A 27,022-nucleotide genomic window follows, 5' to 3' on the forward strand; every position below is an offset into this window, starting at 1 on the left:
TTTTGGGTTTTTTTTACATTTTATTTTAAAAAATTTAATTTATTCTCAGAAATGAAGCTCTTTTAAGGTGTCGATTGTTTCACTTCACAGACCTGGCTTGGGAGGAAGAGGAGGTGGAAGGAAAGGGCGGAGGGCAGTGAGGGGGGACATCAAAGGAAAGGGGGGGGACATAAAGGAAAGGGGGGGACATAAAGGAAAGGGGGGGGACATAAAGGAAAGGGGGGAGCATAAAGGAAAGGGGGCAGGGGTGGGATGGGGACCGGAGAGGGCAGCAGGTGGAATCACTCTGCGGAGAGGGACAGAGGGAAACAGAGTGGCATGGGGCCAAGAGGAGATGAGAGAGGAAAATGACAAAGTGGTCCCCGGAGCTGGGTACAGGGGGGACCAAGAGAGGCAGACCCAAGGGCTGGAGAAAAGAGGGAGAAAGCGAGAGTGATGGACATGGGAAGTCACAGACTGAGACAAGAAGGTCCCTGGAGAAAAAGAGAGGGCGAGGAGCGCAGGCGGACACGACAGAGGCAGAGCCGAGGGACGGAGGAGGAAGGCGGCTCGCGGGGAGGGGCGGCAGCGGCGGGCGCGCGCTCAGGCCGGGCCCCCGGGCCCCAGCTGGCCCAGGTCGGCTTCGGTGCAGCTCACCCACTCGCGGTAGAGGCCGCACACGCGGAGCCCCAGCACCTTGGCGGGGAAGACGCCGGCGGCGGCGGCGGTGGCGGCGGCGGCTGCGGCGGCGGCGGCGGGCTCGGGCCGGGGCCCGCGGGGCTCGGCGCCCAGCGCGGCCAGAACGGCGTCCACGGCGGCGCCGAGCGCGCGGGCCTGGCGCGCCGCGTCCTCCAGGCGCCGCAGCAGGCGCGGCGCGCGCGGGTTCAGCTCGGCCTGCAGGCGGCGCACCGCGTCCAGCAGCGGCGGCAGCGCGGCCAGCGCCCCCGCGTCCAGCCGCAGCCGCTCGGGCGCGGGCAGGCCCGCGTGGCCCGGCGCCGGGGCGCTCAAGCCCGCCACCGGCAGCCGCGGAGGCGAGAAGCCGGGCAGCCCGAAGGGGTCTCCCTGGTGCTGCACCTGCGGAAACACGGCGGTCAGCGGCCTCCGGGGCTCCTCCCCTCCCGGGCCGCGTCTCCCCCGCCTCGCGAAGGACAGTCCCTCCTAACCGGGCTGCCGTGTTTGTGATAATACGGAACACAAAGCGGGCTTTAAACCAGTGCCTTTCTTCCCTCTTCTCTAAACTGGTAACACTGTCAACTTCATAAAGCAGTTATGAGCATGTTAAAAAGCTTAAGGTCCTAATATATGGTGACAGGAGAAGATTTGATTTTGGGTGGTGGGCACGAGGTGCAATATGCAAATCTTGTAACGTAGAAACCAACCCACACCAGAAACCTATATGATCAATGTCACCCCAATAAATTTAATAAAAGATAAAAATAAATAGCTTAAGGCAAGTCCTGGCCCACGGGAAAAGCACAGTGAATGTTAGCTCTTTTACTAAATGCTATCTTACACGCCAGGGTTGCAAATCCTGTCTCCATTTACTAACTGTTCAGTTTCTTACAAAAACATTTCCCTTCTCTGAGCCTCAGTCTTCTCATCTGTAGAATGAGGGGTACAGCTCCCTGCTCTCTCTTCCTACCAGGAATCTCCAGAGAATCATATGAGACAATGCAGGAACTAGCCTGTTTTACTCTCTCCCTGCACCCTCCCCCACCTCTGCACCACCCTGGCACACGGCAGGGGCTCCAGAATAACTGTCCTATGAACGAACAATTGAAAGCTAAAGGTGATTTGTGTAATTTGGAAAACTGCTATAACAATACCGTTTATCCTTTGCTAACATCTTGCCTCTGGTTCAGGTATTGCGCTTTCGGTTTTAAACACACTATTCCTAATCTACCCAATAGTGGGTGTGATGATAATGATGATGATTTTGTAAATGATGACATTGGGGCTGAAGAGGTACAGTGACTTGACCTAGGTCATCCATCTAGGAAGGGGCAGAGCTGGAATTTGAACCAAAGTTGGCAGGACTACAAAGCTAGTTCTATTATCCCACTACCTGCTGTCATAATTCTTACATCATTATTTTAATGTTATCATTCCTGCTAAAGGTCACAGCAAAAAGGCAGGCCCACAGTTTGTCTGATCAAAGCCATACCCTTCCTCCACTACACCAGAGTAATTTGGAGAAATGCCTTCTTTCCTTGGTCAGGGCCCTCTACCCAACCAAAGATGTTGGAAGATCTCCCTCCTTTGTAAAAGTCCTTTCTTGGGATGGAATTTTTGCCCCAGATTGAAACCCCTTCTTGGCCTCTCTGCATAGCACAGGTAGAAGAGTTCACGTGTCATCTTGTTCAACTGCCTCCTTTTCCAAGGCCCATGGAGGTGAGGTGACAAAACCATACAGAGCCTGGACCCTAGGTTTCCTGACTCCGACCAGAGTTCTCTACACTCTCATGTTGCCTCTGTCTTAAAGCACCAAGGAGGGAGCCTCCAAGCTGAGTGGATGAAGGGGCATTTGGGGAACAGAGATGATCCTCTTCCAATCTGCTGTGTGGCCAGGGGCAAGTTATCCCTCTTGGAGCCCCAATTTCTGCAGGTGGGAAATGAGGTTGAGAAAACGGGTGGTCAAGTAACCCTCTGATCTGTACTTCCCTGATCCCCAGGCCCCCTGGCACCCCCACACCCATCCCCACTCACATATTCCTGGAGCAGCTGCTCAGCATATTTGGTGAGGAGGCGGGCAAGGCTGTGTGTCTGATGGATCTTGGCCTCCAAGAGGGGAAGGGGTGAGATTGAGGAGTCAGCCTGGGGGTCTTCTGGTGGGAAAAGGGGGGAGGAATGAGGGCTTCCCAAACCCCTACTCCTGACTTTGTTCAGGTTGGCTCTTTCTTCCTGAACCCAGAAGCTCAGCTCTGAATTCTCCAACTTTTAAGCCATGCAGGCTCTGTCCCATTCCAACTGAGGGAAAATGAGATACCAGACATTTGCAAAACGTTTGTTCTGCCTGAAACGTGTTAGCTGTCCTCAAAATACTATTAAAGCCAAATTCAAATACCACCTCCTCAGTGCAGCCTTGGATTCACCCCCTCCCTTAAATTAACTTCTTCCTTCTTCTTGAGGCCATTTGTTCATGCTTCTAAGGTAGTTCTTTTAATGGCTCTTTTATCTGTGTGAACTGGCCTCAGCCTGGGAGATCTTTGAGGATTGGGCTCACATATCTGTACCTCTGTGATTGTTGGTGGAATTCAACATCACCGAAGCACAGAACTTCAAATCGGAATGCGCCTTTCAGCCCATTTTACAGATTGGGAGACTGAAATCCCACTTCCTCCCTGATAGATGTTTGGCGCAAGCAGCTGGGCTGGGCACCTGGCAGCATCAATGAATCCGCGACCAGTCTTAGCACAAGCGGAAAGGTGATGCCCCGCGAGGACTACATTTCCCGAGATACCCCGCGCCCGCGCCCAAGGAACGCTGGGAAATGTCCTGGCTTCTCAACTCCCGCGCCACTCCACCACCACCACAACCACCACCCCCGCCTGAGTTTCCCACCGCCTATCCCTATCCGTATCAGTCCTGACTTTCGTCTCCTGTTGTCATTCACATCTCCTGTGGCCCGAAGACTTTCTCCTCTAACCCTATCCCTCCCTCTGGCCCCCAGCTCTGCTGCTTCGCCAACATTCAAAGAGGATCCAGGCGAACAGCCCGAGCCACGACCCCAGTCTTCCCCCAGTGTGTACTCTAACCGGTTATCTAACCTCTAAACCCGCGTCCCTGAAGGTACAGCCCCAGGCCTCCTCTGAACTCTGGCGCTATTACCTTCCCACAGCTCACCCAGAGATCACCGCCTGTTACCTGACACCCAGGCCCTGCTCTGCCCCACTCGGGCCGCTCCCTTCCCCGACCCGAAGGTAGCAGGGACCCAGACCCCAGCTTCCAGCCCTTCAGACCACTGCTCCCGCTGGGCACTCGGCATCCACCCTTTAGCCCCTTACCCAGACTTCCCTCCCTCCGGCTCATGCTGGCCCCGGGCTGATCCCGGTTGCCTCCACGCCCCCCTTCCAAGGGGGGGGAGGAGAAGGGGGAAAGGGGTAGGGGCGGGTCCGGACGCAGCCAATCAGGGCTCGAACCCCAAACAATTCCCCCCCCTCTCCCGCCCCAGGCAAGATTCCTTGTCCCTGAGCTCAGTTCACTGCCTGCCCGCCCTAGTCTAGGAAGGGGCCTGAGGAGGTTGGCAGGTTGTCTGCATGGTGGATTTGGGACCTCGATGCTGGGGCGCCTAGGCCTGGGAGGTAGTCCTGCATCACGCCAGAAGGAGAAGGCTCCGCTCTGGGGCAACGCTTGGCGCCCTGGCTGCTTTTCGGAGAAAACTGGGGCTGTAGGAGAGGGCAGAGCTGGCAGGACAGGAATGTGCAGGCACTCTCTCTTGGCTGGAGGGAGGGGGTGAGGCGGTGGGAGAGAGACGGCGTTGGGGGGCCTAAGGCTTGGGCAACACCTGCCCAGGCATACACCTCCTGGCCTATCTTAGATACTTTCGCTCTGTGTCTCTTGCACCTACTAGGAGAGGGACAGATACAGCAGCTCACCTCACCTTACCACGCTCACATACCCACGTCTACTACATACAGACTTTTCATTCTCACACAGGAACAAGCTTCAAAGACAGGTACAGGGAGGGGGGAGGGGGGCGTCTTACCCACATGTCAACTCCCTAACCTGGTGCAGACAAATGCCCAGTATGTCCTGGGCTCTGGGATCCAGAGATGATCCATACTTGCTCTCTGGTTCCCTGAGGAGCTCACAGTCTGATGGGGGAGACCATAGACAACAGCAGGTAATGTGATGGAAAGGGTTGGGAAGGAGGCTGTGTGTCTGTGAGGATATTGCCAGAATAAAGAAAGAAAGGGATTACTGGCAGAGGGAACAGCAGGTACAATGAAGCCAGATTGTTGATAGGGTCCACAATCACATACTTACTGAAAGGTTAGCAGTGGTGCTGCTCGGGCAGGCTAAATAGCCATCTCAGATGGATGAATAAAGAAAAATTAAATTTATTAAAAGGGGATGGGTATCCAAAGGGAAGGGCTACACTGCACTGAGCCAAAGTGTATTGGGTCCATGATAGCAGCAAAAATATACTTGGGACAGTGAAACAAGGAAGAGCATAGAAGAGGCAACAGGAGAGACTAGGCTGGGCTGCTCTGGCTCACTGAGAAGTCAGAGAGAGAAAGAGGACAGGTATGGGGACCTTGGAGACAGGTTCAGGGGGTAAGCCCAGAATGAGCTCCCACTGCCCATTGCTCCCCTGGTTGCAAGTCTCATAGGGTCCCCTTGGAGGGATAGAGATGGTGCTGGTGGCTCCCCCAGTGGGGAGCCTCGCTGGGTCCTTTGCCCTAAGGGTATTTATCTCTTTCTTGCGGGCCTGAATCTTAGGAGAGGCCTCAGGGGAGGTCTCAATAGAATATTCATCAGCTTTCCAGGTGTGCTCTTTCAGGGTCATGGCCTCCACTGATTGGTCAGTGCCAGGGCAGGGGGTCATTAGTCAGTGTATCTAGGTGCTGAGGCAGCCATGGTGGCACTTGTCTGGTTTTGCTGCTTTTCTGGGCCTGGAGCTGAAATACAACTGAGGCCTAGATGTTATCTTTAGGGAGGAATGCTCAGGGGGTCTAAACCGAATGACCAGCCATATGCTGGGGCGGATAGGTTACCCTGGGGACAAGGTTCTTGTTTTCTCAGTGTCACCTTTTGCTAGGTATCAGGGGTTTCCTGCCCTGCTGAGTCTCCATACCATAGTTTCTGTACCTCACCCATCTAACACTTGCTAACAGTGAATATTTATTGGGTATTTACTATTTGCAAGGCACTAAGAGCTACACATTTATTAACTCACTCCTATGTTACAGTTGAGGAATTAGAGACAAGTGACTTATCCAGGGTCACTGGACAAGCAGAGCTGAGATTTTACCCCAGCAATTTGGTTCAAAAATGCTGCCATTACCATCTTCCTATACCTTAACCTTTGTGGACCTAGTCTCACCAAATACACAGACACAAAAGCCATGCCTTTGAAACACACACGCACAAAGAAACTCACACTTAGACACGTCATATTTGCTGGCAAACAGTCTCAAATCAACCAAGGCATGCTCACTTTAAATAAAGTTTTACTTGAAGTATAATATACACAGGGAAAAGTGCAAACAGCAGTGAAGTTTTACAGGGTAAATATGCCCAGGGAACCAGCACCGGATTAAGAACATGACCAGTTCTCAGAGGCCCCTCTTAGCCCCTCCCAGTCCCAAGGGTGACCACTATTCTGACTTCTCACACCATAAATTAATTTTGTCTGTTTGGAACTTCACATAAATGGAATCATACAGTGTGTACTGTTGTATCTGACTTCTTTCGTGAAACTTATCCCCCTTGTTGGGTGCAGTGGGACACCATTCTCCCGTGTGAAAAGGCTACAGCTCCTTTTCCACTCTCCTTTGATGGGTTGTTTCCATTTTGAGGCTATTATAAATAGTGCCACAAACATTCCAATACTCCTCTCTCCCCCCTTGGTGCGCAGACCTACGCATTTCTGTTGGCTGTCGATGATGTAGGAATATAATTGCTGGATCATCGGGTTGGGCTGTATTTTGGGCTTCGCTAGAAAACTGTTTTCCAACGTGTCTCTACCAATTTACACTCCCCAGAAATACGAGAGTCCAGTTGCTCTACCCCTTCGCCTGCCCTTGGTGCAGTCATTCTTATTTTAGCCATTCTGGTGGGTGGAGACCCGCTCATATGCGGAGTCTGGCACGTACTTGGCACTCAGTTAACAGCTTGCTGAATGAATGGCTGAAGGGACAGCTGGACGGTGCAGAACTAGACAGCCTGGTGAGCGTGGACACGCACATGCACATGCACATGCACACGCGCGCGCGCCTGCGCGCGTTCCAGGGCCGCCCCCGCGCAGCAGACGCACACCCCGACCGGCCCTCGCTCCCCGCGCCCACGTGGTCTGAACGCACCCTCAGCCCCGCCGCGCGCGGCCGGTCCCCGAGCTGCCCCAACCTCCCTCCGGGCGGCGGGCAGGGGGCGCTGCGCGTCCGGGCGCCCCGAGGGGGCGGGCCGGGGTGGGGCTGGCCGGCTTCCAGGCCTGGGCTCGCTGGGTCAGCGCCGCAGGGACGCTCCGGGGCCGGGCCGGGCGGGGCGGGGCCAGGCGGCAGGAAGCGGGGCGGGGACTCGCGGAGGCGTCGGGGAGCGAGGGAGGGCGCGGCCAACTCCCGGAGGGACGGCAGGCCGAGAGCACGGCGGCCCGGCCTGGCGCCGAGCCTGAGCCCGCCGGACGGGAGGCGGCCCAGCCGCGGGCTCGGCCCCGGCCCCAGCCCCGCCAGCATGGCCGGCCGGACCGTGCGGGCTGAGACCCGGAGCCGGGCCAAGGATGACATCAAGAAGGTGATGGCGACCATCGAGAAGGTCCGGAGATGGTGAGCGCTGTCCCGTGGCCAGGGACGGGACTGGCAGGGCCATTCCTTTTCCAAAGGCGTCTACCCTCCCTTCGCCAGCTGTGGCCCCAGGTGTTAGGTGTGTCCCAGCTGCGCCCTGGAACTACAGGGCTCTGTCCCCCTTCTCCTGGCTACACCCTGGGGTCTACAAAGTGTGTTCCCCAGCCGTGCCCTCCCAGAGCCGGCGCCCCCCGTTTATACCCCGCCCCCTAAAGCTTTGACACTCCTCCCGAAAGTATGCCCTATTCCAAGCCAGGCCCAAAGCCGTGTGCCCCGTGTATACCCCAGGAGTCTGCGAACCAAGGCCCCAAGCCATACTCTCACTAGAGACCCCCTTGTATGCCCTGGGGTCTGCAGGGTTCTCTTTCTCCCTCTAACTATGTCCCGTTAGCAAAACCGTCCCTACCCTATGCACCACCCACACCTCTGTAGGTATCCCTAGATGTGTCCAGCTGCTGAGGGAGGGTCTCAGCCCAGGCCTCTCTGACCTAGTCCCCCAACTCTCCCACAGGGAGAAGCGCTGGGTGACTGTGGGTGACACGTCCCTTCGTATCTTCAAGTGGGTACCAGTGGTGGACCCCCAGGAGGAGGTGAGCAAGCTCCCCCACACCAGACCCTGCAACCTCAGGCAAGCCCCTCCCCATCCTGTCCTCCACCTCCAGTCCCCACTCTGAGACCTCAAATGCAGCAGCCCAGACACATGTTAACAATTATTGGCAACTCCACCCCTTCTCCCTTTTTCCTGCTGCAGACCCCAGAATTCAAGTCAACCCAGTGTGCACCACCTCTGTCTCCTAATGCAGGGCCTTTTGCTTCTCTGTGCTTCAGTTTACTTATTTGTGTAGAGTGGGGGCTTTGCCAGCGCTAACTCTGATCCTTACCCTCTAATCCCCAGGAGCGACGGAGGGCAGGTGGTGGGGCAGAGAGATCCCGAGGCCGGGAGCGTCGGGGCAGGGGTGCCAGCCCCCGAGGGGGTGGCCCTCTCATCCTGCTTGATCTCAATGGTATGTAGGGGTCCTGGGATTTGGGGGGACTATGGGATTAAAGGAGGGAGGGGACTGGGGACCTCAGGCCCAACCCTCTCAACTTTTGCTCTCACAGATGAGAACAGTAACCAGAGTTTCCATTCGGAAGGATCCCTGCAAAAGGGCACTGAGCCCAGCCCCGGTGGCACCCCCCAGCCCAGCCGCCCTGCATCACCTTCTGGACCACCCGAAGGGGTCCCGGAGGAAGCTCAGCCTCCACGGCTAGGCCAGGAGAGAGGTAGGACCAGGTGCCTCCCAGGAGCCCTCCCTTCTGAGTCTTGCCCTCTCCAAAGTTGAGGCTACCAGTTTATCCCTGTGCCTGCCCCCCCTCCTCTGTTGCCTCCTTTGGAGGCCTTCCTGACTCCTGTGGTAGGTCACTGACCTAGTGACCATCTCCTTCCTCTTGATTTCTTTGGGTCTATTGATAACTTATCACTGTCTGGGATTTTCATGTAAATTTAACTTTTAGTATCTGTCTTTCTTGCCCACTCCCACCTCATGTCAGCTTCCTGAATGTTGGGTCCATACTGATCTTGTTCGCTACTGTATCTTCAGAACACCATGTGGCACATAGTAGGTGCTCAATAAATATTCGTTGAGAAATAAATAACAGGGCTAATCCTAAGAGTCAAGAAGTGATAATAACAACTAATACTTATTGAGCAAGTCTTACTGTGTGACAGGCACACTTCTAAGCTTTTTACACGTTTTATTTTATCTCATTTAATCTCCATCACAACTCTATGAGGATTATTATCACCATTTATAGATGAGAAACTGAAACTCAAAGCAGTTAAGTAAATTGCCCCAGCTCACACAGCCAGTGAGCCAGCGTCTTGGGCATGAGTCCTCCTCAGCTTCTCTTCCACCTCCCAACATTGCCTACCTTCCTCTCCTTCCCCAAGCTTTGTCATCCCTCACCCTCACCTGACTCCAGCCTCCTTGTAGGTCTCTGTTCCTCCAGTCACCTCCACACAGCTGACAGAGCAGCTTTTTCTAAAGCACAAGTTTGTCATTTTCCTGCTCAAAGCCTTCAGTGGCTCCCTATGGCTTCAGACTCCTCAGCTTGGGACTCTGGGCCCTTTGTGAACCATCCCCTGCTGACGGCATTGTTTCCTTTCAGGAACACCATGATTTGGGCCTATGACTGTGTCTAAATTGTGCCATGTACTTCTGGACCTTTACTAATATAAAAACAATAACTGGCACTTACTGAGCACTTAACTATGTGCCAGACTCTGTGCTAAGGGTAATCTCATTTAATCCTTACAGCAAGCTCATGTGGTAACTACTATAATTATCTACATTTTACAGATGAGAAAACTGAGGCCCAGAGAAATTAAGTCACTAGCCCAAGGTTAGGATTTGAACCCAGGCAGCCCAGCCCCAGAATCTGTGCTCTCTAAGTGTATGTTCCCTCTGCCTAAAATCTCCACCTCCCCATCTGTCTCGCTGATCAAATCCTACTCACCTGTCAAGATCCCACCTAAATGTCCTTTCCGTGTCTTTTTCCTGGGTTGCAGCCAGATGCTCGTCTCCCTCCTCAGTGCTTCCACAGCCTGGGGGCTTATGTGACTGGTGTTTGTTTCCCCCTGGTCTGTGCTATGGCACAGAGCAGCTGCTCAGGGACTCTGTTACCTTGACGTTCCAGATCCCGGGGGTATAACTACAGGCGGCACTGATGAACCCCCAATGCTGACCAAGGAGGAACCTGTTCCAGAGTTGCTGGAGGCTGAGGTGAGAGAGGCCACAAGGCTAGACTCCCGGGTCTTGGAGGGAATGGGACTGTGGGGCAGCCAAAGGCTTTGGGGCTGTACTCTTGAGGTCCAGGTGGGAAAAGTAGACCTCAGACACAGCTAAAGGCTTAGAGCTGGGCTTTTGGGATGTAAAAGGAAAGGGTGTTTTAGAAACAAAGTCCTACAGGCTGGGTCAGGGCTAATTTAAGACCATTAAAAGCCTGAAAAGATCATGGTGCTCCTCCAAGTTTTTATTTTATTTTATTAAATCCTAAACTATACAATTAGCTTAAGCAAGTTCCCCACAAACTTCTGACTTTTCCCACAAGGACTACCTTGATGCATTTTCCAGAAATACCAAATATCAGCTTCTTTCCCCAAACAGTATTGTGGTTTCTGGTTCCCTATGTAATCTGCAGCCTGGGTCCCTGGCCCTGGGCTAGACTCCTGGGTCTGGGAGGGGAGTGGAGTGGAGGCTTTGGAGAAGGCAGAGGCTAGGAGGCTGCAATCCTGGGTTCGGTGGAGCTTATGCCTGTCCACCCTTCCTCTCCAGGCCCCTGAAGCTTACCCTGTCTTTGAGCCAGTGCCACCTGTCCCTGAGGCAGCCCAGGGTGACACAGAGGACTCGGAGGGCGCCCCCCCACTCAAGCGCATCTGCCCAAATGCCCCTGACCCCTGAGAAGCCGGTCTGTCTTTCCTGTTGCCCCAGGGGCCCCTTTGATTTTTTACAAATAAAGACCCTTTTGTAATTTTGTGTCATGTCATTTCCCCGTCAGGGCTGGGGAGGGTCTTTGGAGCCAGTTTTGTCTCATGCTCCATTTCTCAGATGGTGTCACTTGAAACTCTAAGAGGATCTTCCCATAGTCACACCATGAGTCAGATATGGAATGGGGGCCTGGGGCAGGACCCTACCTCCCTGACACTCCCTCTACTCTACCCTGTACCCCTTACCTTTTACCCTTCTTGACCTTCAGCCCTCCTGTGGGAATCCACGTACCTGGGCACAGCAATTACCAAAGCTCTGGGCAACTAGGCCCACGATTCCCATTCATACACAGGAGCATGGAGGCCCAGAGGGACTTTGGGGCTTGGGATGACCCAACCCCTTTTCTGCCCTCAGGAAGCTACAGCATTGTGCCTCCCTGCCTCTGCTTAGTCATTCCTCCACTGGAACCCCTGCCTACACTTTGGGTTGAGTCTTACTTGTCCCAGCTCAATCACTACCTCCTCCAGAAAGTCTTCCTTGGTCTTCAGGCATAGTCAGTTCCCCTCTTTTGGGTACCCACAACCCTCTGTGCTTCCTTCCCTTTGTCTCAGCATTTATCAGGCTGTTTGGGATGGTTGGTTTGTGTCTTGTTTACTAGGCTGTGGGTTCCTGAGGCCAGAACTTGGTCCCCAATATTATTTAGTACCACACTGGCATAGAGCTGTCATAGCAACTGTTTGGTGAATGAATAAATGCATGGGCTGAGGCTATCCAGGAAGGCTTCTCTGAGGAGGTGACACATGAGCTGAGCTCTTGAGACATGAACCTCAGTGTGCTAGAATTGAAGTCAGACGTCCTGGTTCAAGTTCTGGCTCTGTGTGGCTCTGCATGGGCCATTTCCCTTGTCTGAGCCTTGGTTTGTTCATTTGAGCAATAACTAGGCCTCATCTGTCCCAATGGTTTATGAGAACCTTCAAATAATATAAAGCATCTTCATTCACTCTGTGCCTGCAAGAGAGTTAGGGTCAGGTGCATTAGCCCTACTTTTTATTTATTTAATTTTTTAATTTTTAATCCTCACCTTTGGATATGTTCATTGATTTTAGAGAGAGGAAGGAAGAGAGAGAGAGAGAAACTTCAGTGTGAGAGAAACATTGGTCGGTTGTCTCCCATACGTGCCCCAACTGGGGATCGAACCCTCAACCTAGGTAAGTGCTCTGACCTGGAATCAAACATTTTGGTGTATGGGACAACAAGAGAGAACCAAATTGGAACTTGAAAGAACTATTAAAAAATGTAAGGGTGATTCGTGATTGCAGCTGCAGTAGTAGGAGTTGAGCCAGGGCTAGCCAGGGGAGCCAGGTGTGCAGTGATGTGATATATTCATTTTCTGTTGTTGCTGTAACAAAATACAACAAATTTAGTGGCTTAATACAACACAAATTTACTGTCTTACTGTCTGTCAGTCAGAAGTCCAAAATAAGTCTTTTTTTGTTAATCCTCCCCCAAGGATATTTTTCCATTGCTTGTGGGGGTGAGGGATGGGGGGAGAGAGAAACATCGATGTGAGAGACACATGGATTGGTTGCCCCCCTCACATGCCCCCATCAGGCTGGGGAAGGAACCTGCAACCCAGGTACATGCCCTTGATTGGAAATCAAACCCAATACCTTTAGGTGCATGGGCTGCTGCTCTAACCACTGAGCAACACTGGCCAGGGCCAAAATAAGTCTTAATGGGCTAAAGTCAAGGTGTCTGCAGGGCTGGTTCCCTCCAGCGGCTTGTAGGGGAGGATCTGTTTCCCTGCCTTTTCCCATTTCTGCAGACCACCTGCATTTTTTGGCTTGTGGGCCCTCCTTTTATCTTCAAACCTAGCAGCATAGCATCTTCCAAACTCCCTCTCTCTGCTTCCATTGTCATGTCTCCTTTTCTGTCTCTCCTTTCTTTTCTAAGCAGAGCCCTTTGATGACATTGGGCCCACCTGAATGATTCAGGATAATCCTTCCATCTCAAGGTCCTTAATTTAATCACATCTGCAAAATCTCATTTGGTGGATAAAGTAACATAGTCACAGGTTCTGGGATTAGGACATGGACACCTTTGGAGGGCCTCGCTAATCATCTCAGCCATTTTCTGGGTGTGTGGGGTCATTTCATTACTCCCCTCAACCACCCCATGAGGTGATGAGATTATTCTATCAACTGTAAAGTGCCTTGTATGGGTCAGTAGTACAGTATTATGGCCCAGAATTCAGGCTCTGGGTTTGAATCTCAGCGTCTCCATTCATTCACTGTGTTACCTTGAACAAGTGACTTAACATCTCTGTGCCTCAGTTTTCTCATCTGTAAAATGGGAATAATAGTAACATTCACCCGGTGAGACTATTGTGAGGATTAAATGAGGCAATACATGGAGAGAGTCCTTGGCTTGGCACATAGTAAGTGCTCCATAAATGGCAGCTGTTTTTCCTATTACCCCATTTTTATAGATGAGGATACTAGGGTTTAGGGATAGAGGCCAGAAACTTGCCTGTCAGTGAGACTGGGGAGGAGTCCATTCTGAGCGGCCATGAAAGGCTAAAGCTTGAGTCTCCCTGATTCCTGTCCTTTTCCTGGTCCCAGCCCCCAGGCCCCGGGGCACCTGTCCTTTAGCCCAGGTCTGTGCAGCCCTCCAGTTCTCATTACCTGCAGGACGGGGAGCCCACACTCTGACACTTCCACCCTGCACAGCAACCCTTGGAACTGCTCATAATCGCAGCCAAGTGTACTCGCTACTTTTCACCTCTAGGGCTTTGCTCACGCTATTTGCTCTGCTGGGAGTGTCCCTCTCATCCCCTCTTCATCTGGCAGATGCCTTCTTGTTTTTCAAACCTCTGCTTCCTGGTGGAGTCTTCTTTCCTTTCATGCCCCTCGCCCCCTTCTCTGCCATTTCATGGAGCACTAGTTATTGCCCTGTGATGGTCAATAACTTTGGCACCAGACTGTGAGCTCCATGAGGGGGGGAATTCCTTTATTCATAGCAACATGTATTGTGAGCTTACTGTCTGCTGGGTACTTTTCTAGGCCCTGGCAATACAGCATAAACAAAATAGAAAGAAATTCCTGCCTTCATGGAGCTTACTTTCAAGAAGTTATATCATATGTAGGAGTTATAACTGCTCTTTAAAAAATAGAGTAAGGAAGACAGGGAAAGAGTGAATTGCAATTTTAAATTGGGGGCACAGGGGAGGCCTTACTAAGAGATATTTGAAGAAAAGCTTGAAGGAGGTAAGGGAGAGAGCCATGCAGATATAGGGGGAAGAGCATTTTGGGCAGATGGAACAGCCAGTGCAAAGGTCCTGAGGGGTCCCATGCCTGAAAATGAGATCAGTGTGGTTGGAGTCCAGGGAGGGAGGGAAGGAGGGTCTGAGCAGAGGAATGACACGATCAGACTTAGATTCTCTGCCCCCCAATATTTTATTATAAAAAGTTTTAAATATACAGCAAAGTTGGGAGAATTGTACAGGTAGCACCCATATACTCACCACCTGTATTCTATAACATTTACTCTATTTGCTTTACCATATATCCATTTCAAAATCAGTTGCAATGGTACACTTCCCTCTGTACACTTCAGCATGCACATCATTAACTAGAGTTCAGTATTTATTAACAAGTTTGTTTCTCTTTTCCCTTGAGGCAAAATATCCATATGACATGCCCAGGTGTTAACTGTATGATTCAGTGAGTTTCATCTGCATAACACAAGCCCTTATCAAATATATCACTGTCTTTCCCCATATCCTGTTGCCCTTTCCTGTCACACCCCCCCCCCCCTTCCTGTCCCAACTTCCCAGAGGCAACCATTGTTCTGATTTTGGTTTGACTAGGTTAACCTGTTCTAGAACTTCATATGCATGGACTTATACAGTATTTACTCATTTGCATCTGTTCTCTTTCACTCAGGGTAATGTTTTTGAGAGTCATCCGTACTGTTGCTTGGACCATTAGTTTGTTCCTTTGGATTGCTCAGTGCTATTAATAGGATTGGGTTTGACAAGGATCGCTCTGCCAGGTGGAGAACAGATGGGTCTAAATCCTCTCCCTGTTTCTAGCTCCCTGCACAAGCCTGTCAGAGCGCCAGGTGAGTGCACCCCAAGGAGATAGAGGACCCTTTCCCAGGGACTTTTCTAGAATGTAGAGTCTGTAGCATCAGTCCCCCAGAAATCTGGGGAGACAGAACTATATCAGGGGCAGGATCTAGGGTGGCAAAAACATCCGAGGACTTTCAGCATTTCAAGTTCCATGTCCCAAGAAACCACTCAGTCCTAGGCAAACTGGGATGGTTGGTCACCCTAGACAGGGGTGGGGAACATCTGGCCCACTGGCCATATACGGCCTGTGAAATCATTTGGTCTGGCATTGCCAAGGCAACTGCAGGTGTAACTCAAAATTCAATAAATCTAGCTAATTTTTAAGTTGATAATTTTGTATGGCCCACAAATGATGTTATAAATATCCAAATGACCCTTGGCAGAAAAAAGGTGCCCCACCCCAGCAGGATCCCACCACTGCCCCTTTCTCACCCCAGACTATACTCCCTCCCTTCTAAGTAATGATTTTCCTGAAACTCTAAACTGGCCTGCCCCTCCCCTGCTCTAAAACTTCCCAAGGCTCCCCATGCCTTTGCCTGGCAACTCAAAGGAAATACAGGCGTACCTCAGATTTTGCAGGTTCCACTCCGGACCACCACAATAAAGCAAGTATTACAATAAAGTGAGTTGTAATCTTTTTGCTGGTGGAGGGTCTTGCCTTCCATTTGTAAAAAACTCATCTGTGAAGCACAATAAAGTGAGGTATGCCTGTACTCAGCCTACAGCAGTGGTTCTCAAATGTTGCTGCACATTGGAACTACCTGGGATTGTAATACCTGGTTCCTGCCCCCAGACATTTTCACTGTTATGGGAGACAACTCGGGCATTGGGACTTTTAAAAGCTCCACAGGTGATGCTAATATGCTGCAAAGTTGGGAACCACTGGCCTATGGATATGATTTGCTTGACTTACCTGGTGTTGAATATACGGCAAACATTTAAAATTAAGTGATTTCATATAAAAAATCTGGACTCCCAGCTACCTTTGACAAAGATGGTTTGAGATACCGAGGCTGTCTCAGTATACTGAGGCTGTAATCACCAGGGGGTGTGGAGCACTGGCTGCCCCCAGAGATAGAGCATGTGTTCCCCAGTTGCCACAATCCCCACTACTCCTTAGTGCTCTACTCTTCTCATTTATGTTCATTTGCATGGCCTGCAGGCTAATGTCTGAGCTCTGCAGCCAGGCACTGGAGGCCTTCCAGGTGCAGGCCTCTGCTCACCTCCTCAGCCTCTTCACTTACTATTCCAGAATGTTCATGTCACTTCCTGCCTTCCAGCCTCATGGTCCCTTTCCCACCTGCCTTTGCCCATGCAGTTCTCCCACCAAACTTGCTCAGTTTGGTCCCTGCCCTTCTCTCTCGCTCCTTTCCCCTTACCATAAAACACACAGAAACTTTGAACATACTAAAGTAGTTCCCATCTTAGCACCTGCTTCTCCCTTGCCTGGGTAACTCTTCCCTTCCTCTTTCTTCCTGGCCAATGCCTACTTATCTTTCAGGCTTTGGCTTCGATCTCTCACCTCCTTCAGGAAGGTTCCCTAACCCTCAGACTAGGTGAGGTCCCCTGTTAGTCACTGTACTTTCTCTTTCACTTGACATCTCACTTCCCCTGCTAGAATAAGTTCCCCTTGTTCATCTGTCCTCCTAGGGTCTAGTGTATTGCCTGATAAATAGTAGGTGTTCATTAATGATAAATGAACGCAAGAACAAAAGCAAGCACATGTCCCTTTCTCCACCCCTCTTATGCTTACATTTCTATTATAGCATTAAACTCTCTGCTCTCCTGGAGACCCACAACCTCACTGAGCTCAGGTCCATCTCACAGTGGGCCGACCCAGAGGTGGTTTCCCAGTTTCAGAAGCGGGACTGGAACAGGCACACTCAGGAAAGGGCAAGACCCCCGCGTCAGTGACTGGGCGCTGCGCTGCGGAGAAGGCAGGGCTGTCTGGTCGGTGACTCCGGGCCCTGCACCGGGCAGGGCGCGCTCACCTCCTTTCCATCCCCGTTCACTTGTCTATGGACTTTCCGTTGGCAGCGGCTTTGCTGCCGTCCCTCCGCTTCTCCCCAGGTCAGCTCTGGGAGGCAGCTGTACTGCAGAGACCGGGCAAGACCCAGGACAGGGCTGGGCTCTTCCAGGTTCAGCTGATCTCTATCGAGTGACCCTGGGCACCTCGCCGACCCCTCTAGACCTTTGTGCCTCATCTGAAACACCGAGCCACTAATCTTTTCCTCACCTTTCGGCCGTCTATCTGGGAGCCGTGTCAGGAACGGCCGGCCTCTGAGAAGCTGTGTGGAAACCAAATTGTTGGAAAGTGAGTATTTCCAACCTTCAGTTTTTAGACTCACCGCTAGGATCGCTGGCACGCTAGGAAATTTAGGAAACGCAGTGCCAAAGAAAAGAAAGTAAAACTGCCTGTAATGAGGTTTTAATGTACATATTTTAAGATAGCATGAGGCGGTTGGGATAGATGAAAACAGCCCCAAATGGGGCGCCTGTGCTGGGTCCAGCTGCTGTGTTGTTTCAGTCGCTTGTCTGTAGAGCGGGCCCCGCTCTCCTCCCGGCCGCGGTGAAGCTACGAGGAGACAAAAGAGGGCGGCGCGCTCGCGACCCGCCGAGCGGAGGAGAGCGCGCCCGGCGTCGACGCGGTTAAGGGCACCGAGCGCCGCGCGTGGCGTCCTAGAGGGGCCGCGGGCGGACTTCCGGCCCCGCGCCCGGCCGTTGGAGCCGGCGGTTCCTAGCTCTCGGCGGCCGCTCGGGTGGGAGGCCGACCGCGCCAGGGCTCTGCGGCGGCGTGCGGGGCACCCGGGCTAGGCCCGGGTCAACGTGTGTGGGAGCATTTGAGCCCCTCTGGTCCTCGGTTTCTCCGGCTGTAAAAGGGGCGTGAGGATCTGAGGACAGTTGGCTTTTTTTTTTTTTTACTTGTACCTTGGAGCCGCAGTACCCCCACTATATGGCTAAGCAAGCTGAGACCCAGAAAGAAGTTACTTTGGAATAACAAAGGCCTGCTTTCCCACTGGCTTACCCAGTGGGGCAGAGGCGAGGTGCACAGCCACATCCCTTCAGTTCTAGCGCCGCTTCTGCTGGAGGCTAAGGATAGTTCTCATGAGAGGCGCTGTCACGGGAAACGGACCCTCCAGGATCGGGGGGCCTCCGGTGGGCTGGTAGCGTGTGGGTTCGAAACAGGACAGCCTGTCACCACTTGAGCCGATTAAGCACAGAAGGGGTTGACTTGTATATGAGCATTTGGTCCAGCATTGCCCGCAACGTGGGGGAGCAGTACTGGTCATCCAAGAAAAGCTGCTCTGCCACCCCCCATAAGCCAGCTGCTTATATTGGATAGAAGGACAAAGATTACGTGGGAAAGTAGGAATTACAGGCATGGGGAAGTGCACGAGGTGGGCTGGGGGTCGCAAGGGCGGGCGCCTCAGGGATTCCAGGGTGGACTTCTCCGGTACCAGGTTACAGGCCATGCGGGCTGGGGGCTGCAAAGGGCAGGTGCCTCCGGGATTCCATCAGTTCAGGAACAAGGTTGTTCATCTTTCCATGATGATAGGCAGTTCTTGGAACAGGAGAATGGACCGAATTCCCAGGTTAGTTCCCAGGTCCCAGGGCATACAACTCTGTCAGGTTAGAATGTGCTTTCTTTAATCAGAACAGAACAATCACGGTCAACGGAGCATGATCAACAGCTCTGCCCCTAACAGGTTCTTGACTTCATGCAGGAAAGATTTCACAATAGGAGTGCAGGTAATTTTGAGAGTACGTTTATTAAAGCTGGGGGCAGTGAAACAAAGGAAGGACTTAGGATAGAAGAAGCTCAAGGAGAGAGACTAGGCGGGGCTGCTTTGGCTGTCTAGAAATGTTACGAGAAAAGTGAGTCAAGGTGGGGCTGCTTTCAGCTCACTGGAGAGTCAGAGAAGAGGGGGCCTTGGGGGCAGGTTCAGGGGGCTAGCTCAGGATGAGCTGTTGCTGGTTGCAAGTCTCAAGGGGACCCTTAGAATTTTAGGCTCAGTAGTTAGAGCGTGGACCTGTGCACCGATGGGTCATGAATTCAATTCCCGGTCAAGGGCACATACCTGGATTCCAGGTTCAGCTCTGCCCCAACCAGAGCACCTGCAGGAGGCAACCAATCTCTCTCTCTCTCTCCTCCCTCCTGAAAGGTTAACGGTTGGTGGTGTGAGGGCTGGCTAAACAGCCATCTCAGACAGGTGAATAAAGAAAAGTTGAATTTATTGAATTTATTTAAGGAAAGGGGATGAGGGGGTAGAATAACCAAAGGGAAGGGCTACACAGCACTGAGCCAGAGGGTATTGGGTCCATGATGGCAGCAAAAATATACTTGGGACAGTGAAGCCAGGAAGAGCATAGAAGAGGCTACAGGAGAGCCCAGGCTGGGCTGCTCTGGCTCACTGAGAAGTAGGAGAGAAGGGGCCTTGGAGACGGGTTCAGGGGGTAAACCAGGACGAGCTCCCCCTGCCCATTGCTTTCCTGTTCTCCATCCCTCGGAGGGATGGAGATGGCACTGGTGTGCTCCCCTGAGAGTGGCAGGAAGAGCAAGCACTGGGTCCTTTGCCCTAAGGGTATTTATCTTTTTTGCAGGCCTGAATCTTAGGAGAGGCCTCAGGGGAGGGTCTCAATAGAATATTCATCAGCTTTCCAGGTGTGTGCTTTCAGGGTCATGGTCTCCACTGATTGGTCAGTGCCAGGGCAGGGTCAATGTCTCTGGTCCTGAGGCAGCCACAGTGCCACTTGTCTGGTTTTGCTGCTTTTCTGGGCCTGGAGCTGAAATACAACTGAGGCCTAGATGTTATCTTTAGGGAGGAATGCTCAGGGGGGTCTAAACCGCATGACCAGCCATATGCTGGGGCGGATAGGTTACCCTGGGGACAAGGTCCTTGCTTTCCCAGGTTTGCGCCTTGCTAGGCATCCCGGGCTTCCTGCCCTGCTGAGTCTCTGTGCCCTAGTTTCTGTTCCTGGCTCATCTAACACCTCCCTCCCTTCCACTCTCTAAAAAGCAATGGAAAAAATATCCTTGGGTGAGGATTAACAAAAAAAATTTTTTAAAAAAAGAGTTTTAGGAGAAAGAAAGGAGAAAGTTCATGCCTGAGAAAAGTAAGGGGGGGGGGAGGGCCAGCAGAATATTCATTAGTTTTCCAGGTGTGTCCTTCAATGTGTTGATTTACCAGTGGTTAGCTTCACTGCTTTACTTTTATCTTGGGGTGTCTGGTTCTAGTCAGGTTTTTTGTTGTTTGTTTTCCTGACTTCATCCGTCCTTGGGTTTGGCTGGCACAAATGGCACTAATTGGGTCTCTGTTACCTATCTCCCTGAACAGAGTGATTTAAGCTATTTATTCCCTGGTTAGTGGGGAGAGGTATAAACCAAGTGTCCTTGGTTAGGGAAGATAATGTCTTGCAATTTATACTAGCTGGCTGTAAATTGGTCAAATTGTCTGGCCTTGTTTAATTATCTTGCCTCAGTTTTCCCATTCCACTTGCTAAGGAATTTTCCTAGGTTACTACTATCCTGCCTAACCACTCTTGAGAGCTAACTGTGTGTCCAGGAGAAGTACCTACATATCTCCTCTCACCCATATTACAACCTCTTGAGGCAGGTGCTATTCACATCTGACTGGTGAGAAAAGTGGGCTGGGGGCGATTTTCTCCAGGGTCATGATGCTGGTCAGTTACTGGGTAGGGAGGAATATAAACCCAAGTTTGACTTGACAGACAGGTGGGTTTGGGGCCTATTAGCTAACATCGAGTGCTTACAACTAAACCCTTTCACAAAGGAGCAGAAGCTTACCACTAGGAGGGGGGGTGTCACAGACCTAGTGGTCCTGGTCCAGGTATTTTTGCATCCCTTCATTTACTTAAGGAGCAAGGAACAGATTTAACAGATTTCTTTTTAGTAACTGCTTTATTGAGATATAACTCACTATACAATTTACCCATTTAAAGTGTACAATTCAACATTTCTTAGTACATTCACAGAATTGTGCAACTATCCCAGGCAATTTTAGAACATCTTCAACACCCTCAAAAGAAACCATACTCATTAGCAACAACTCCCATCCAAACTTCCCACCCCCAGCCCTAGACTATCACTAATCTATTTTCTGTCTCTATAGATTTGCCTATTCTGGACATTTCCAATAAGGCCATATGTGGCTTTTCGTCACTGAGATAATCTTTTTTTAAACAAAGTCCAGGCTTTGCACTGGGGGCTTTGGCTGATAACCGTGGCCAGCTAAAGTGGAATAGCATTGTTTTGATTGTATTCATTTTTCTACTGTAGGGTGAGCGATAAGTATTTACAGTTTATGGCAGTGATATTGCTTCCTTTTTAAATAAATTCATTTTCATAAAAATTGAGTTATTTTTATTTTAAAATTTTTTATTTATTGATTTCAGAGAAGCATTGATTTGTTGCCCCACATATTGATGCATTCACTGATTGCTTCTTGTATGTGCCCTGACCAGGGATCGAACCCACAACCTGGCATTTTGGGATGATGCTCTAACCAACTGAGCTACCCGGCCAGGTTGTGAGTTGATCTTTTTAAAGAACAAGAATAAATAGATAATAGAAGTGGTGCACAAACATGCCTGAAGGGATGTGAGTGAAGTTTGGAAAAACCTAGATTGATCCGCAGTTCTCCCGGGCACAGTTTGAAAACCACTCGATTCCATTTTACATTTCTGTGATGAAGCGCATTTTACTGATGAAGAAACGGGTGCAGAAAAGTTAAGTACAGTAACTCGTCCAGGGTCAACCAGCTAGTGACAGAACCTAGACTTAGCCTAAGGTCTGTCTAATTCCCAAGACCACATACTTTCCAAGTCTGGAAGTAAAACGGTGAGGAATGGACTAGCAAGCTTAAGAAAGGACTGTAGCCACTCGACTCGACAAAAACATGTGGAGACCAAGCTAATTAAGTTGTTTTGAGTAAAAACAATATTCAGATAATTCAAACATTCAATTATTTCTCCAAAATTACTTGTGACTCAACCAGAAATCTTAGTTACTGTTGGGGCTTTCTTCCTCCAGGGCATACCAGGATCCAGGAGGTGTTGGCTGGATAGCCAGGGTTTCTGTGTGTGTGCGTGCGTGTGTGCATGTGCTTTCACCCGCGGTGTTGGTGCCGGGAAAGTCTAATCTCTAGTTCACCTCGGTTGCTGTTGGCATCACTGTCCAAGCCCACAGTGGTTCCTTAAAGCCGATGCCTTCTGCCCTGACCGCGTGGGGCACTGGAATCTCTGGCTGGCTGACCCCTAGTACGTAGGACCCCATGTTTCCCTGAACAGCAGGTAGCCGCCTGCTTTCGGGACTGGCTGCTTCCCTGGAGCGTGGCCACACACGTACCAGGCCTTCCTCTCTCCCATCCAGGCCAGGGGACTTTTCCATCTCCTGTCATTAGCTTCTCCAAGATCCTCTGCCTCTCCCCTCAAGCTCTTCTTATTCCACTGAAAGAATTAGTGGAATAAGCACATTAAACTCAGAGCCCATATCCAACAAAACTGGTTTCCTTTCCTTGAGTGAGAGCTTAATTTTTAAACTTCAACTTAAAAAAAAAAAGCATGTAGGAGACAGACAAAACAACTAAATCCTGCCATGCTTTTGTCAACATGTATGAACTCAGTCCTCTCCTCTCAGTCCTCTCCCTTCTCCATTCAACTTGGACCCAGACTTGAAGTTAATCACACCTGTCCTCCTTAGGAGGCAATTAGGTTCTGTCTCCTGTTACTCAGCTTGAGTGAGAGGCTCAACCCTAACTCCAAGCAACTTAGATCTAAGAGTAGTTTTGGAATCTATAAAACAAAATAGTTAATATTGAGCCAGGTAATATTCTAAGAGCTCTATATGTATAATTTCACAAAACCATTTCAGCATCTCTGTGTTGTAAGTACATTTTACAGATGAGAAAACTGAGGCATGGAGAAGTTAAGTCACTTGTCCAAGTTCCCACAGTAGATCGTAGAGACAGATTTGAATACACATATTCTGACTTCAGAGTATGTGCTATGGACTATTTCCACCATCATTTGCAGTAGATTTTAGGGTGCCTATATATTGGCACCCTCCTGGAGCGGATTGTAGCTACTTGGGAAGCAGAATTGAGGACTCTGTTTCCCAAAGAGGAGTCTGAGCACCCTGAGGCCTGGATCTCCCACTCAGGACACCTTTCTCCCTCCCCAGCTCCTGCTCTCTGAGTTAACTAACAGCTGTTCCCTTGACCCAAAACTGCCACTCTGAGTTACTGCTGTGTGTCCACGTTGGGCTAGATACATTTACAATTTCTCTATTCTTTGCTACAACCCAGCAGGAATTATCCCCATTTTATAGACAAACAGGTTTAGGAAGGTGAAGTGACTTGCCCAGGATCACACAGCTAGTGAATAGAGCAGCAATGATTGGAACCCAGATGCCTCTCCCTGAGTCCCCTGCTGTGTTAACTGCTTAGTGACCTTCCACAGTTGAGAGCCACGTTAGGTGAGTTTGTGGGGGATGACAACTGGCTGTGGTACCCAAGCAAGCATCTTACCCTCTCTGGCTCCATTTCCTTATCTGCGAAATCTTTTTTCCTCTCAACTTTCTAATGAAAGCAGGTTTTTTTCTTTCAATTTCAAAATTAAGCTCAAAGACCACTGTGAAGACTTTTTTTTTGTTTGTTTTTTTAAAATATGTCTTTATTGTCTATTGATTTCAGAGAGAGGAAGGGAGAGGGAGAGAGAGAAAAACATCAGTGATGAGAGTCATTGATCGGCTGCCTCCTGCATGCGCCCTGCTGGGGATGGAGCCCGCAACCCGGGCATGTGCCCCGACCAGGAATTGAACCCCGATCTCCTGGATCATAGGTTGATGCTCAACTGCTGAGCCACGCCAGGTGCTTTTAAAAATATATATTTTTAATTGTTTTTTTTTAGAGAGAATGGAAGGGAGAGGGAGAGACAGAAACATGGATGAGAGAAACATTGATCGGCTGCTTCCTGCACACCCTTTACTGGGGCCTGAGCCCGCAAACTGGGCATGTGCCATGACAGGGAATCGAACCAGCAACCTTTTGGTGCATGGGAGGAGCTAAACCAACTGAGCCACACAAGCCAGGGAAGTCGGTGTTCTTATAAAGAAAGGAATCTCACTTCTTTGGAGCGGGGGGTGGTCACACAGTCTGCTCTTAGGAGACCTTTTTGCCTGTAGCAACTGGGCTGAGAGGCTTGGAGCTTGGGGGAAAGGAGCTGGGGGTCGTCCAGCCTGTGTGGGGAACAAGGACATGGTGGTAACAATGGTTCCCGTTTGCTGGGCCTTCAGGCTCTGGGCGAGGGCTATGTATATATGGATATTACAGTGTGATGCATACATACGCTAGAATCATGCTTTTCTCCCCTGCCCTCCTCCACTCTAGAGTTTTAGAGGGGAGTTCTCTTAGAGATTGCCACATCCTACCTCCTAGTTTAGACGTGAGGAGTCATTTCTGCTCAGTCCTCAACAGTCATGAGGTTCTATCCTAGGCCAGGCCACATGCTGAGCTCTTAGAAAAGACGAATTCAACATATTAGCAATAGAAATCTCTAAGTATTAGGAATATAGTGTTATTTTTTCTTATCTGTGTTTCTTAACATTCTACAGTGCACATATATTGCTTTTAAAATAAAATAAAAATCGGTTCCCTCTCCTCACAATATGGCTTAACTGGTACAGTACTCTTTTTCTGATTTAAGTGATTACATACCTCAAAACCCCACGGTGGGAGAAATTCCAGTGAAGGAATTCAAGACCTTTCACTAGAGAGGTTTTCTCCTAATTCAAGTGGCAGCACATCTGCAGTCCTGAGTAAAGGGACCAGATGTTACGACACCCCACTTTCCTCCTCTTAAATCCCCGATTAACCCAGGGATTGGCATGGAACTCACCTTTTTTTTTAAATATTTACCAGAGGATATTCTTTCCATTGCTTTTCAGAGAGAGTAGAAGGGAGAGAGATAGACAGAGACATCCATGTGAGAGAGACACATCGATTGGTTGCCTCCTGCACGCGCCCTGACCAGGGCTGGGGATCGAGCCTGCAACCCAGGTACATGCCCTTGGCCGGAATTGAACCTGGGACCCTTCAGTCCGTGGGCCGATGCTCTAACCACTGAGCCAAACCAGCCAGGCGGCATCGAACCCAACTTTCCATCGCAGTGACTGTCAGCAGGCAGTACTGGGCCTGACAGGCGCAAGACAGATTTGTTTGTCACGAATGCTGAGGCTGCTACAGGCAGTTAGCCAGGCCGGGGGGTGCTGACCATTGTGCAAACATCTGGCCCAGAATGTCAGTGGACTCCTACAGGCTGACTTGGTGGCCTCGGAGGTGTTTGGACCTGGAAATACTTCCTAAGTGGGTCATACTTACCCAGCTGATCAGATCTAATCTTTTGGGAAGTTTAAAAGCCAGACCCAGAAGTGAACTTGAAACAGCAGGGACCATGAAAGCCCATGTGAGAAGTCTGGTGGGGTCACTGTGCTGGGAGTGAATGTGCCACTTTTAAGGAGCAAGGACATTCTGGGGACTCCTTGACTTCCATGGGTCTCAAAAGTCTGATCAGTGTCCCAGGTGTCTGTGAGGCTCCACCATGAACACTCAGTAACTAGATAGGATATATAAACCTATGAAAAAGCCTATAAATGTTTTTCCTTTTACTGCAAATCATTGAATAGGCAATAAGTGACATCTTAAATAATTTAAAACTACTTCCTCTAGGAACAGGTATTCTATACACCCTTCCTTATTTTCTTGAAATGTTTAGGATTCATTCTTTCCATGGGTTATTTTGAGGAAGGTAATGTGCCCTCTAAGAGGGATATTTGCTGCCTTTTTAATTTTACAGCTCCAAGTACCAAGGTAATGTCAAGGAATGACTTGAAATTAGTATATACTGGATCTGAAATTCTCAGTTGACTAAAAGTTGAGCAGAAATAAATACCCATATTTAAAATTTTTTGTATAAGCAGATTTTGTGATTGGGAAAGGATTACACCCATGAACAATGCCTAGCTCAATATTTTGTTCTATTTATCATTGTCGATTAAAATACTTAAAGTTATAGGCTCAGAGAAGGAATGCAATAGGCTCTGAGTCACACAGAAAGTTGGTACCAACCCAGCACTACTACAACTTTGGCCCCTTATCTTCAAGCTTAGTTGTCATTCCACTTATTCTCTCCCAGTGACGAACGAGACTGTGTAGCTTAGTTTAAAAGTGAAGCTGAGAAGAGCGGGAAGGTGAAACAGAGGTCATAAGGCAAATTTTTACAATCTTTTTTGTTGTATCAGTATTCTGTTGTTGTAACAGATTACCACAGATTTAGTGATTTACAACAGCACAGATTTATTATCTTACAATTTTATAGGTGAGAAGTTCGACAAGAGTCTCATTAGGCTAAAATCAAGGTATGGACAGAGCTGTGCCTTCTGAGGCTCTAGGAGAGAAGCCGTTTCCTTGTCTTCCCCAGCTTCCAGAGGCGCCACATTCCTTGGCTCTGGGCCCCCCATACTCTCTCTCCCATGGTCCTTCTCCCTCATCTCCCTCTGACCATAACCAGGAAATGTTCTCCAATTTTAAGGACTCATGTGACTGCACCAGACTATCGGATAATCCAGGATAATCTCCCCATCTCAAGGTCTTTAACTTAATCACATCTGCAAACTCCTTCTGCCATGTGAAGTAACATATCCACTGGCCCTGTTACTGAAGGGTTTACCGCTTGGGGTGTTCTAGTCAAGAATGAGAGACGTGGTTTCCCCAACGGTGTGGTGTGGCTCAGCGTTGAGCATTGACTGATCCAGGAGATCGAGGTTCGATTCCTGATCGGGGCACATGCCCGGGTTGCGGGCTTGATCCTCAGTAGGGGGGTGCAGGAGGCAGCCAATCAACGATTCTATCATCATTGATGTTTCT

General features: G+C 50.2%; 2 protein-coding genes across 6 annotated transcripts in view; one reads left to right on the forward strand and one right to left on the reverse strand.

The window, feature by feature from the left end:
- Window positions 1-70: 70 nt before the first annotated feature.
- On the reverse strand, window positions 71-4,060 carry LOC308554795 (cardiotrophin-1-like; the record flags this gene model as incomplete). Of its 3 annotated transcripts, none has more annotated exons than XM_081132326.1 (3): window positions 71-1,053; window positions 2,686-2,804; window positions 3,984-4,060. In XM_081132326.1, the coding sequence occupies 3 exons, from the start codon at window positions 4,006-4,008 to the stop codon at window positions 583-585; spliced, it is 615 nt and encodes a 204-aa protein (XP_080988452.1). In that variant the 3' UTR covers window positions 71-582. The 3 variants fall into 3 exon arrangements, with proteins under 3 accessions (XP_080988452.1, XP_080988453.1, XP_080988454.1); XM_081132327.1 differs by having other exon boundaries at window positions 2,686-2,801; window positions 3,984-4,024; XM_081132328.1 differs by lacking the exon at window positions 3,984-4,060 and adding an exon at window positions 3,213-3,240.
- Window positions 4,061-7,198: 3,138 nt separating this feature from the next.
- Window positions 7,199-27,022, forward strand: part of BCL7C (BAF chromatin remodeling complex subunit BCL7C) — a 49,443-nt gene continuing 29,619 nt past the window's right edge. Inside the window, exons 1-6 of one of the 3 annotated variants that reach the window (XM_081131919.1) lie at window positions 7,199-7,463; window positions 7,993-8,071; window positions 8,377-8,485; window positions 8,583-8,744; window positions 10,158-10,243; window positions 10,796-10,991. In XM_081131919.1, coding sequence (XP_080988045.1) covers window positions 7,372-7,463; window positions 7,993-8,071; window positions 8,377-8,485; window positions 8,583-8,744; window positions 10,158-10,243; window positions 10,796-10,921 — 654 coding nt within the window. In that variant the 5' untranslated portion in view covers window positions 7,199-7,371 and the 3' untranslated portion in view covers window positions 10,922-10,991. Of the gene's footprint in view, window positions 7,464-7,992; window positions 8,072-8,376; window positions 8,486-8,582; window positions 8,745-10,157; window positions 10,244-10,795; window positions 10,992-27,022 lie in introns of those variants that run through there. The other 2 variants (XM_081131918.1, XM_081131920.1) reach the window with 2 other exon arrangements.

Source organism: Miniopterus schreibersii (genome assembly GCF_964146895.1).
Source record: "Miniopterus schreibersii genome assembly, chromosome: 3".
NCBI classification, from domain to species: Eukaryota; Metazoa; Chordata; class Mammalia; order Chiroptera; family Miniopteridae; genus Miniopterus; species Miniopterus schreibersii.